The sequence below is a fragment of the Chiloscyllium plagiosum genome, unplaced genomic scaffold (assembly GCF_037043375.1).
Source record: "Chiloscyllium plagiosum isolate Xiang-an unplaced genomic scaffold, Cpla_swu_hap1 HiC_scaffold_20, whole genome shotgun sequence".
Taxonomy (NCBI): Eukaryota; Metazoa; Chordata; class Chondrichthyes; order Orectolobiformes; family Hemiscylliidae; genus Chiloscyllium; species Chiloscyllium plagiosum.
The window spans coordinates 48,360,188-48,373,829 of record NW_028270158.1 but is presented as its reverse complement, the minus strand read 5'-3'; the positions used below and the strand labels follow the sequence as shown (position 1 = coordinate 48,373,829).

The 13,642-nt window shown below is 41.8% G+C and overlaps 1 protein-coding gene across 4 annotated transcripts in view; it reads left to right on the top strand.

The window, feature by feature from the left end:
- Nucleotides 1–13,642, top strand: part of LOC122560572 (arf-GAP with dual PH domain-containing protein 1-like) — a 151,004-nt gene that overhangs the window by 47,579 nt on the left and 89,783 nt on the right. For all 4 annotated transcript variants that reach the window (XM_087997912.1, XM_043711333.2, XM_087997913.1 and 1 more), the window contains exons 3-4: nucleotides 1,555–1,646; nucleotides 9,044–9,126. In XM_087997912.1, coding sequence (XP_087854038.1) covers nucleotides 1,555–1,646; nucleotides 9,044–9,126 — 175 coding nt within the window. The remainder of the gene's footprint in view (nucleotides 1–1,554; nucleotides 1,647–9,043; nucleotides 9,127–13,642) is intronic.

Sequence of the window (13,642 nt, the reverse complement as noted above, 5' to 3'; positions counted from 1 at the left end):
AGTAATCAGATTTTCCAGATGGGGATGTGAAGTCCAATTCAACCCATTTGAGGTGTGAGGGAAAGGGATTTTCTAATTTGAGTACCACACAAGAGATGCATTGGGTGCTGTGCAGGGGAGTTTTAGGATCTGTAAAGGAGTTTTTGGGATTATTAGGATTATATTTCACTGTGTTTCAAAACATTTTAAGTTTGTCTTATGAGTAATTAGTCTGGTTTATCTATTTCATTTTTATGCCTTTTACTAAATAAATTTTTGATTGTTAAAATTAAATCTACAACTTTGCATGCTCACGTTTCAATGAGATACCACCTCATTAAAATCAAAGCAAAACAAAATGTGGTCTATCAAGCCAGATTTCATTCTGGGATCGGACTTGTCTGGCAAAAACATCCACTGCGATCGCAACATTTAATTATGACAAATGATTGAAGAAAAGGCTTTTTGCTAACTGCGAGGAATGGACCTGTTGGGTCATGAAGCAGCTGTTCACTTTCTAATTGGTCATGTGAAGGCAGCGTACTGGAAGGATGGACAGGATGATGACTAATGGCAGGAGTGTGGGATTTGGGTGTTTGGAGGCCAGAAGTCACGTGACGGCACCTCTGGGAATACACCCATCCAGAATTGACAACCTTAATACCACTAGACCATCACCTTCCCTTCAGCTTATCGCTAGACTATTAATCTAGAGACCCAAGTAAAGTTCTGGAGACCCAGGTTCAAATCTTGTCATGGCAGATAGTGGAATTTGAATTTAATGGGAGTATGGAATAAAGTGTCTAATCAAGATCTTAAAACTCCAGTTGATGGCCAAAAAAGATCCATCTGGTTTACTAATGCCCTTTAAGGAAGGAAGCCGATGTCCCTATCTGGTCAGGCCAACATATGACTCCGGATCCACAGCAATGTGGTTGACTCATGATTGGTAGGCAATAAAAATGCTGGCCTGGCCTGGTCAGTGATGCCCACATCCTGTGAATGAATGCAAAGAAAATGTATTTCTCTTACTGACCTGCTCAAAGAGCATTTTTCCATAGCTGGGCATGGCGAATACAATTGTACAATGGTTTGTTACAGCACCAGTAATCCAGGGGCATGACCAAATCCCACTAAACTGGCTTGGTAATTTTAATTCAATTAATTAATTCGGAAATAAAAAGCTAGAAAACTATCATAAAGCTCCTGAAATTATCATCATAACTGTAGTCCCTTTTTAGAAATGAAAATTTACTGTCTTTAACTGTGTATGTGACTCCAGGTCCACGATAATGTGATTTGGGTCCTTTAATTGTCCTCTGATCTAGGTCAGGTTATGTTCAAGAAGGCAGTTCACCACAAACATCTCGAGGAAATTAGGAACAGGGCAATAAATTACCATCCCATGAATGAATAAAAAGTATAATTTGCTCATCTGTTTTCCTGGCTGTGTGACATTTAATTGTAACGTGGGCAAATGGGGGAGGGTGGGTGTGGAATCAATAAGTCATTAGACCTTCAGAACCCAAATGAAAATCAATTGATTCAAAACTCTGATGTTTTCTCTTTTTGTAGTTTATGGCCTCTAATGGGAACACTGCAACCAAAGCAAAATATGAGTCGAAGTTGCCGGCATTTTATTATAGACCAACGTTTACAGATTGTCAGTAAGTAATGCAGTCAATAAGTAAAGTGTATCTCTTGACTGTTCAGGTTGCATAGTATCAGCAAAAGGCAGCATTTCATCCGTGATTTGTTATGTCTTTTGGATAATGCCCTATCTGCCTCATCAGTTGGACTGAAAAGATCCCATGGACATGGTAGAACTCCCCTGTTCTTTTGAAACAAGTGTCCTGTACAAAATTTATCTCTTCGTCATCATCAGGAAAAACAGATTACTTGTTGATTCTATCCTACTGTTTCTGGGACCTTGTGTATAAACTGGCATACTTTTCCATTAGAGTTAAAAATTACACAACACCAGGTTATAGTCCAACAAGTTTAATTGGAAGCACTAGCTTTCTCAGCGCTGCTCCTTCATCAGGTGGTTATGGAGTGCGTAATTGTAAGACACGGAATATATTCCAGGAGTGACTGGACATGATGTTTCTTGATTTGGCTTTAAAGCACTTGAGAATGTCTTAAGGTCATGAAAGGCACTATATCAATATAAGCACTTTCTTTGTAAATTCCCCAAAGTACCAAGAGTGGATTGATAAAGAGCATGTTCAGCTTATCAAGATCTCTTGGTAAAGTAAAGATCTCTTTACATTAAAGAGCTGCCTATTGATTGTTGGACGTGTAACATTGCTTTGCTACAAACACAAAGACTTAGTACATTGAGTTGTCATCAGACTTGCAACATTCCTTTACCCTCTGGCTTTGAAAAGTATGTTCCCAACCTTATTTTTACTCAGAAAATCATCTTAATTTAAGTGTAATGCTGTGCAAGGATTGCTTCAAAAGGTTATCAGTTAAATTTTTCATTTACACAGCTCCCTGCCTCACCAATTAAAGGTACTGACTAGTCTGGAACTGTACAGAACAGAAAGTTGCCAAACTCCGTCCCTGGACTGTGATGTGCCAGCTGATCACAACAGTGGTGAATAGGATGCCTGTGTTCCCAATCACTGAAACTACATGGTGGGGAAATTGTGGAAGAATCTGTTTCTCTCACCATAATGGGCATTAGGGTCATGTTTTTCACTAAGTGGGTGTGTACTCATCTAAAACTCTGCACAATCCTAACTCCCACTGAGCCCCATTCACCCAGCTTCCTTGTACTCACTCATCTACATTAATAACATCTTGATTTTTAACACATGCATCCTTGTTTTGAAATCTCTTGCCTTTTCCTATCTCTGTGATCTCCTTCATCCTCTCAATCAAGGTTTATCTAATTCTGGGCTCTGGAACATCTCTGGGTTTAGTTGCTTTATTAGTAGTGACTGTGCCATCAGCTAGGAGAAAGGTGAGGACTGCAGATGCTGGAGACCAGAGTTTCCAGCACCACATTTTTCAACTCTGTATCATCAGCTGCCTGGGCCCTGAGCTCTGGAATTTCCTCTCCAACCCTCTCTGCCTCCCTGTTTTTTTCAAAGACACTCCTGAAGTCCAATGTCTTTAACCAACCTTTTTTGGTCTTGTGTTCTAACATCTCCTTGTGTGGCTTGGTGTCAATATTTGCTTGATAATGTCCCTTTGAAATGTCTTGTGACATTTTCCTACACTAAATTGTGATTTAAATACAAACTGTTGTTAAAACAGATTTACTATATTTGTGTGTTTCTTGGCCTGAACTTTGGGTGTGTGTTCACAATATTCATTTTAGAGTTGTACCTATTTCTTTCATTCACACAGGTGCTATTCTCTCTCGTTCAGGCTGTTGGTCCGTAAGAACACGTGACTTGCTACATTGGTGAAATCGCTGCTTTTATTTCAAATTCTAGACAGAAGAATATAAAAGGAATCTCTTCGACTTAATTATTCCAGTGTGCACACACTTTCACTGAAAGAATCTCTAGATTTCAGTTAACAGTATGAAAATATAAAATCCCTTTTTTATAATGTCCCCCTTGTCCCTGAATGTTAAGTTGACAGCATCTGTCTCTAGAGTGATCTGGGTTATTCAGTTTAAAAACAGAGACATCAGTGAAACAAGTTCAGCAACTCTTACATAAGATGAACTTGTCAGTAGCTATAATTGCCATGGTTTATTCAAGTGATATGCAACAAAAAGAAAATTTGCTGGAAAAACACAACAGGTCTGACTGCATTTGTGGAGTGAAAGAAAGGTTAATATTTTTGGTCTGGTAACCCTTCTTCAGAACTGATTATAGCTAGGAAAATGTTGGTGTATATATGCTGAAGAGGGGAGGAATAAACTATAGATGAAGCCCAGAGAAAGGGAACAGCAAGGGAGACAAAAGAATAGGTAATAGTCCACCTGAGAGAATCAATAGCTGCTAATGGGAACAATCCACTGTCGACTACTAATGGTCTGTTTTTGTCAGTTTGAAGTGTTGAAAACTGGGGAATCCAGAATTTGATGCTGTAGGTGCTGCACTGAGATCCTGCTCTTTGGATTATTAAGACTTGATGCCCTGACAGCCAGGTGCAAAAGATTCCATGGTATTTGGAGGAAGTACAAGGGAGTTTTCCATGGGGTACAAATCAGCGTTGACATTATTAACGTGACAGATTATCACGTCATTTATCTGATTTCCATTTGTGGAAGAATGCTCTATAGATATTGACTGCCACAATTCTGACAATGATTTTTTTGTTTTGATGGTTGTCCTTTCTCTTGCATGTTCCTCACCGATCTAGTCTTCACCCTTGATAACTTACCCTTTCAGTCCTCCCATTTCCTCCAAATGCAGAGAATGGCTGTGGTCACTCTGATGGGCCCCAGCTACACCTGCCTCTTTGTCGGCTATGTTGAACACTTCCTCTTCAGCCCCTACACAGGCACTGTGCCCCAACTCTTCCGCCGTTACATCGATGACTGCATTGGTGCAGCGTCCTGCACCCAGGCTGAACTGGAGCAGTTCATCGACTTCACTCGCCACTTCCATCCCACCCTCAAATTCACTTGGTCCATCTCGGATACCTCCCTCCCCTTGCTGGACCTCACCATCTCCATCTCAGATGACAGTCTCCAGATGGACGTTTACTATAAACGCACAGACTCTCTTAATTACATCTCCTCCCACACAGCATCCTGCAAGAACTCCATCCCATTCTCGCAATCCCTCCACCTCTACCACATCTGCTTGGATGAGGAGATATTCCACTCCCAGGAATCCCAGATGTCCACCTATTTCGAACAACATGCTTCTCCCCACTCTGCCATCCAGACAGCTACACTGCACTGCCTTCCTTCCCTCTTTCACTTTGCTCCCACCTCTCTAAACGCAATAAAGACAGGGTGTCTCTTGTCCTCACCTGCCACCCCACTAGTCTCAACATCAATACATTATCCTTTAAATATTTCTGCCAACTCCAACTTAGACCCCACCATCACGAACCTCTTTCCCTCCCCACTCCTCTCTGTCGTCCGCAGGGATCATTCCCTTCGCCAGTCTGTGGTTTGTCACGCGCACGCACACGCACACACGCACACACACCAGCCGGAGAGGACGCATACCCTGCTGGCACAAGACACCCCTCACCCCCATCCGAGGCCTCACATAATCCTTCCAGGTGACACAGGTTCACCTGCCTCTCCTCCAACCTAATTTACTGCATCAGGTGCTTCTGATAGGGCCTTCTCTATATCAGTGGGAGATGAAACTTAAACTAAAGGAATGTTTCATCAAGCATCTCAGCCGTGTCACCACCCATTTTAATGCCCCTTCCCAGTCCCTTTCCAACATGACCATCCTTGCCTTCCTCCATTGCCACAGCGAATCAGACCACAAATTGGAGGAACACCACCTCATCTTCCGCCTGGGCAGCCTGGAGTATTCAACATTGGAGAACTCTATCTCAAATAACCTCCCTTCCCAGCCCCTGCCCCTCCCTTCCACTCCTCTGATCGACCCTTCCTTCCAACCAGATTCATTCCTCCCATTGACCAATCAGGTCGTACCCTCTACCTGTCTTCCTCTATCCCAACCTTACCACAATCCTATCTTCCTTCCCCCCCCCACCCCCTTTATCTGCAGCTCCCCTTACACACACCCCCAGTCCTGAAGAAGGGTTACACTCGAATCGTTGACTTCTCCACCTCCTGATGCTGCCTGGATTGCTGTGTTCTTCCACCCTCCTGCTTGTCTACCTTGGATTCCAGCATCTGCAGTTTTATTGTCTCTGATAGCATCACCTTGGCAATGACACATGTCCAACCTGGGAATTGATGTTGGGGCTGAAATGTATTTCAGTTATGTCATTTTTATTCGATTCACATGGAGACTCCCATGTTCCAAGTAAATGTTTTACACCATATTAATTCATTTTCTGATGAGAATTGTTCTGGGTGATGGCTGGTAAGTTGCACGAGGCCTAATGTGAGTGCTTTGCACCAACAGCATCTGCCTCTGATTAGCATTGTGCTGGGTTTCAATATGGAATGAAATACTGCCATGAGACTCTGTTTATGTGACATGGGTGTTGAAAGAGGAAGTGGTAGAGAATTGTTTATTATGCATTGTTCTGCCTGAGGAAACAGTCACAGTTTCATTATTGATGTGAAGCCAAGTAATGCTCCAGACTTATTGTACGAGATGCTGTTCCAGGTTCAGCATAGCCAAGCTTGTCAATTTTAACTACATTCTCCAGTGCTCATTGGAAAGGAGAACACAACCTGGGTGGCAAGATAATGCACAGAATGCTGCTTTTGTTTTCTCTAGTCAGAGATTTTATCCTTTGATGATTTCCGTGTGGTTAGGTGACATAGTCTAACTCTCATTACTTGGACCTTTTGGCATTTAGCTGACACCAGACCATTTCCTACACCAGCTTTTTTTAAAAAAAAAATAGCCTGGGTGTATCAGGTCAATAAAAGTTTTGAAGCATTTGTAAGAAAAAGACAAATTTAATTGAACCTCTTGTAGTCTCCAAAGCTCCATGCTTTTCAACCTTTCCTTTTGCAAAGCTATCGTGAGATATTGAATAGTGTGCTTTTGAGTGTGCAAGAAAACTTTCACAGGGACTTGTGATGTGAAGAGGCTTTCCACTGGACAGAATCTCACTGGATTGAGAACTTAATTTGCTGTGCAGTTTACAAAAATGATGGTTATATGGATTTGCTTTTGGGATGCAGTCAAACTGTGTGAAATTAAAATGTGTGGCACAGAAGGTGATCAAGGTTATACAAAATCGATAGCATCTTTTCACTATAATAAAAAGGTTCAAAGATGCTTCATGAGTGCACTGTAAACTAAATTATGATACTGTCATGTAAGGGTGGCATGGTGGCTCAATGGTTAGCACTGTTGCCTCACAGCACCAGGGACCTGGGTTTAATTCCTGCCTCTGGTGAATGTCTGTGTGGAAGCTTCACATTTTCCCTGTTTCTGTGTGGGTTTCCTCCGGGTGCTCCCTCAATCCAAAGATGTGCAGGTTAGGTGAATTGGTTATGCCAAATTGCCCATAGTGTTAGATGTATTAGTCAGGGGTAAATATAGGGGAATGGGTCTGGGTGGGTTACTCTTTAGAGGGTCATTGTCGACTTGTTGGGCCGAAGAGCCTGTTTCCACACTGTAGGGAATCTAATCTAATCATATTCAGACAAATGACTAGCAGCTTTATCAAAGCAATAGACTTAGAATGTTTTAGTGGAGGAGTGGGAGTCCTGTAGATGTTGATTTCCCTTGACAGGACATTCCTCACTCTCTCCCTCCTATATGCCAAAACTAGTTGAAGAATGTTTCAGTCAGTGACAATATTCATAGTTTAATTTAATGACTTGCAGGAATTTCTACAAATTTAAGAATGTGATCTTAGAAGAAGAATGTAGTTGTTTTCTATAAAATTACTTTCCAAATTACCTAACCGTTTTAAACAAATGACAGCGAAGGAAAAAACTTCAAATGAACCGGAGTTAGTAAATTTGAGGTGGTAAGTGAATTCTAAGACACCAAACAAGGAGCGCAAACATATCAACTCCTGCACTCTGTTGAAATTGCTCATTACAGCCTCGCTGAAAGGAAATTTGGACCAAAGCTCAATTTTTCAAATAAAAACATCCGCTGAGGAATTGGAAACATTCATGGGTCAGACAGTACCAATGTCATTTCTAATTATAATTTCCTGTCAGCATCATTAATAGCGTGCAGCTAACCTTTGTTCAGCTTTTTTTGTCAGCCTAACCCTATTGTTTAGTTCACTCCCAACCCAAGTTGAACTACTGCAGACGAGTTTCTCTTTGACTGTTTAACACATGCACTTTTCATTGCGACTATTTGCCAATATCTGAAAAAATTGGAGATATAAATTTCTGGTATGTGATATCTGAGCTGGTGTTAAATGTACTCTCATTTAATAAAGGTTTTAATGATTTGTTTCCAATTCCACTTCCCTTCCAACCTGAGCTGCCAAAGTGTTCTGTTGGTGTAATGTTACAGAATCCCTGAGATTTTAACAATCATCACACAATATGTGGGTGGAAACACTCATGTTGTGGGTTTGATGTAAGGGCTCTGTTAAGTGCCTCCCTTGCTATAGCTTTAGGTGAGTGACACTTTTTCAATTAATGCAGAGGCTTAAATAATAATCCCCCTCCCACACCCACCTTGAATCCCGAGTTCCTTTACAATTTTCAAAGACTGGAAAGTTCAGGTTGAGTGAATGGCAGGGCATAATTAAACTGGACAAGCCGTTGGCTGCAAGAGCAGGTCAAAGGCAGGTATTCCACGGTGAATAACTCGTCTCCTGCCTCCACACAATGTGTCCACCATCTAACAGACGCAAGTCTGAAATATAATAGAATACTGCCCACTTACCTGGATGAGTGTAGCCTGAGACAAAGCAGTCCACTTGATTAGCATCCCATCCACCAAATTCAACATTCATTCTCTCCAGTGCCAATGCGTAGTGGTAACACTGTGCAACATGCAGTGTGGTAGCTCACCAGGGGTCTGTTATCTCCATCACTTAGAAGGGCAAGGGCAGGAGATGCATGGGAACACCCATCACCTGCAAATTCCTCTGCAAACCACAGGCTATCCTGATTTGGAACTATATAATTATTACTTCACACTTACTGGGTTCAAATCCTGGAATTCCCTTCCTCACAGCTCTGTGGGTGTCCCTGTACCCCAAGGACTGCAGCTTCCCAAAGGCAAAGGCAATCTGGATGACTAATAAATGCAGGCCATCCAGCTAGACTCACAACTCATTAACAAATTTAAAAAAATACATTAAAGCAAATCTTGACAGTCAAAAGTTGGACAGAAATGCACACAGATTAGAGAGATGGTTACAAACAGCACAAACAACCTGCTGCAAGTAGAAACTCAATATGTTGGTGCAATTATCTTATTTACCAATTATACTGAACAATGAAGCCCTCAGCAAGCTCCTTTTTCACTTATCAGACACCTGGTTCCTTGCTTTTCAGGGTACTTCGGGAACAGTGGATCCGTGCCAAGTATGAAAGAAAGGAATTTATCTGCATCGAAAAACAGGAGCCTTACTCTGCAGGTAGGAAAGTCCTTTTTATCTCTCAAAGTAATAGGATACATTAAACACCAAAGTTAATTCTGCTGCTTTTGAATGGGTATTGGGTCTATGGGTATTTCACCTTTGAGAGAACGCACACAGTTCCTGATGTGTCAGGGTACAGATAGTCCCTCTGCAAACCCATCTCTAGTTTTATGTATAAATACTTCTGAAAATGGGTGTCTCATTCCAGCATATATTCAGAAATGGTCTTCACCTACAAGAGTGTAAAAGAGTTAAGCATGATTACAAATACATATTTAATAAATTCCAATGAATTATTAGTTCATAAGAATTAGGCCATTTGGCCCATCAAGTCTGCTCTGCTATTCGATCATGACAGATATGCTCCTCACTCTTATTTTTCGGCCTTCTCCCCTAACCCTTCAACCCATTACCAATTAAAAATCTGTCCAACTTCTCCTTAAATTTACAATCTGTCCCAGCATGCACTGCACCTTGGAGTAGCAAATTCCAAGATTCTCAACCCTTTGGGAGGAGTAGTTTCTCCTCCGTTCTGTTTTAAATTTGCTACCACTTATACTAAGATTATGATCTGTCACCCTAGAATACCCCATAAGAGGAAGTATCTGCTCCACATCTACAATATCCATACCTTTTTATCATCTTAAATATCCCAATTTTATCTCCCCTCATTATCTCTCCCTTCTGATTCCATTAACTTGTCACTTGCATTTAAAAAAACTATGAATATGTTGGGGAAATAATTACATGGAATTATGTAATCTTTGAGCTCATTGGGAGGCCATTCAACTCTTCATTTCTGTGCCAGCTCTTTTTGATTCAAATTTTATTGCTCTTTCAGTCTCCTGCTCTTTTCCCATGACCATTCAAATATTTTTCTTTTAAATGTATACCCAGTTCTTGTTTGAGGGATACTATTGAATCATTTTCTGAATCCTGTTGCTAAGTCCAGAGATGGAGACCAGGAGCTAAGTTAACCTGCCCTCCTCTAAACCATTTGATAAAGAAATGTTGAGCAACTACCAAACCAAATTGTAAGGTGAATTGTAACACGGCTGTATTGATATTACCAGACGAAAGCACAACTAATCACCACAATATTTAGGGAAATCATTGTAATCCCTCCATTGACATGTTGTTAGAATACCAGAACCCTTTCAAGGTGTCAAGTCAGGTCCACTTCAGTCCAATATATATATATTTGAGGATAAATTTGGGAAAATTATTTAATTCAATGGTCCTCGTTTTGGGCTGGCCCCCATCCTTAAAAAATAAAGGTATCTATCTTTCTCACTCCCTCGTTTCAGAAATTCTCTCATTTGCTTTTTCTGCTCGTGTTCAGCCCAATCTCCAGCTTTGTTCTGTATTGTCCACCTTCCCTTTTTCTCTCATCCTTCTGACATTTCTTCGCCCTCACTTGTTTTTCCTTTTTTGTCCTTCACTTTCTTCATCTTTTGTTCTCTTTGACCCATGAATGTTCTCTTCCCTACTCTCTTCTCTCCTCCCTCCCCTCCCCCCCACCCCCCGACTGCCTCTTTATTTCCTTCTCTAGTGCTTGTCGTCTTGTTTTCTTCCTCTCTGCATCTACTTAATTTTTTTTTTAAAAACATCTCAACAGCTATAAGACCAAGACATAGGAGCAGAGGTAGGCCATTCAGCCCATAGAGCCTGGTCTGCCATTCAATGTGATCATGCCTGACTGGATAATCCTCAACTCTACTTTTATGCCTTTTCCCCAGGACCCTTGATTAACCCTTACTGATGAAAAATCTGTCCATCTTAGCTTGGAATATACTTAAAGACTCAGCCTCGACAGCCATCTGTGGAAAAGAATTCAACAGGTTACTGACGCTCTCTCAGAGATGAGATTCCTCCTCACTTCTGTATTACGTGGGTGATCCCTCACTCTGAGATTATGTCCTCTGGTCTTAGGCTCTCCCGGAAGGGGAAACAACCTTTCCGCATATACTCTGTCAAGTCCCCTAAGAATCCTGAAGTTAACTTATTATTCTGGAAAAGCACAGCATGTCAGGCAGCATTCGAGGAGCCAGGAGAATCGACGTTTTGGGCATAAGCCCCTCATCAGGAATGAGGCTTGTGGGTTGGGGCTGAGAGATAAATGGGAGAGTGGTGGGGTTGCGGGGGTGAAAGGTAGCTGAGAAAACGATAGGTGGATGAAGGTGAGGGAGAAGGTCAGAGGGGGCAGTGATGGACAGATCTGGGGGGCGTTGCCGAGTTGAAGGCTTGGGACTGGGATAATGTAGGTGGGAGGGGAAATGAGGAAGCTGTTGAAATCCACATTTATCCCGTGTGGTTGCAGAGTCTCAAAGCGGAATATGAGGTGTTCCTCCTCCAGGCATCTGGTGATAAAAGTTTGGCAGTGGAGGCAGCCCCGGACCTGCATGTCCTTGACTGAGTGGGAGGGGGAGTTGAAGTGTTCAGCCACTTGATATTGGTAGAAGTACAGGTAAATTTGAGGAATGTGGAAGGATCCCTTGGGGAGGGGAGTGGTGTGGGTAGAGATTTTGCACTTGCTGCAGTGGCAGGGAAAGGTGCCAGGAGTGAGGTGTGGGCCTGACGAGGGAGTCACTGAGGGAATGGTCTTTTCGGAATGCTGATAGATGTGAGGAGGGAAATATATCCATGGTGGTGGGTGTCTTTTCGAGGTGGCAGAAATGGCAGAGGATGATGCAACGTTGTGGAAGTTGGTGGGGTGGAAGGTGAGAACCGGGGTGGAGGGGGAATTCTGTCCTTGTTGCATTGGAGTTCAAGGGTGGTAGTGTGTGAAACCCCCCTCCAATTTATCTCTCAGCCCCCAATCCACAAGCCTCATTCTTGATGAAGGGCTTATGCCCGAAGTGTCTATTCTTCTGCTCCTCTGATGCTGCCTGATGTTCTTTTCCATCACCACACTCTCGACTCTGATCTACAGTCCTCGCTTTCTGCATAACCCTTCAAACCTTTCCTACTCATGAACTCATCGAGATGAGTTTTAAACATTGTAACTGTATCTGCATCCACCACTTTCTCTGGCAGTTCATTCCAGATATTGACCACCCACTTTAAGAAAAAAAGTTGCCCCACATGTCCACTTTAAATCTTTCTCCTCTATTCTCATTTAAAAATGTCCTGCAGTTTTTAACTCTCCCACCCTATGAGAAAGACCCTTGTCATTCACCCCATCTATGCCCCTCATGATTTTATAAACCTCAATAAGGTCACCCCTCAACCTCCTACGCTCCAGTGGAAGAAGTCCCGGTCTTTCCATCTTCACCATTTGCCCTCCCACTTATTTTACTAATCTGTAAACTTGTCTACAGTATATTCCCTTCCCTCATCCACATCATTTATATATTTATAAATAATTGTAGCCTTGACACTGATCCCTGTGGAACTCCATTAATTACAGGTTGACATTCCTGAAAATGAATCCCCTTATCCCATCTCTATCTTCGATTAGTTGACCATCAGGGTTCATGTTTCCTGAGTACTTTACTTTTTCTCTCATTGTTATTGTACTGATTCCTCCTTTCCCCCCCCCCCCCCCCCCCCCAGCCTCGCCCTCACCAATTCCCCATTCCCGCTTTTGTCCCTTGAATATTTGGTATTTTTGGAATGCTGTTGGAGACTGATGCAACGTATTTATTTAACTTTTCTGCCACTTCCTGGTTCTCATTAATATTTTCTCAGAGGCCTGTGTTCACTTTTAAAAGTCCCACAACTCCGGGTTATAGTCCAACAGGTTTATTTGGAAGCACTAGCTTATGGAGTGCTGCTCCTTCATCAGGTGGACAACCACCACAACCCACACTCCACAACCACCTGATGAAGGAGCCGCACTCCGAAAGCTAGTGCTTCCAAATAAACCTGTTGGACTATAACCTGGTGTTGTGATTCTTAACTTTGTACACCCTAGTCCAACACCAGCACCTTCAAATTGTGTTGACTTTGGCATCTATCTTGAAGTATTTATTATAGCTTTTATGTTCATTTTTATATTACTTGCTAGTTTGCCCTCATTGTTTTTCTCTCCCTTTTTTTGGTCAGATTTTGTTTTTCTGTTTAAATACTTCCCCAATCCTCTGGCATACTACTAATGTTTGTCACATTGTGTTTTATTTTTCTTTCAATTTGTTGTTATTTGAGGAAATTAAGGAGAATCACATTTATTCATCTTCCTAGAATCCTACTTTCTCACTTAGATCACAATTAATAATAAAAGATATATCCATTTTCTTCAACACTTGCCACTGTTCATCAAACATCTTTTCTGCAAAACTTCTTTCCCAGACCACTCCGCTCTCATTCCTTTCTTTTACCCTTATTTAATTTTAAAACAGGTGTTTCCAACCTAAGTTTCATTCACTCAAATTGAATGCTAAATTTGACCATGTTATGGTCACTGTTCCCTGGGTGATATTTTACTGAGCTCCTATATTAAACTAGTCATGTTAAAAGATCAAAAATAGCCTAATCTCTGAATTTGTAACACATTGTTCTAGGAAACTCTCCC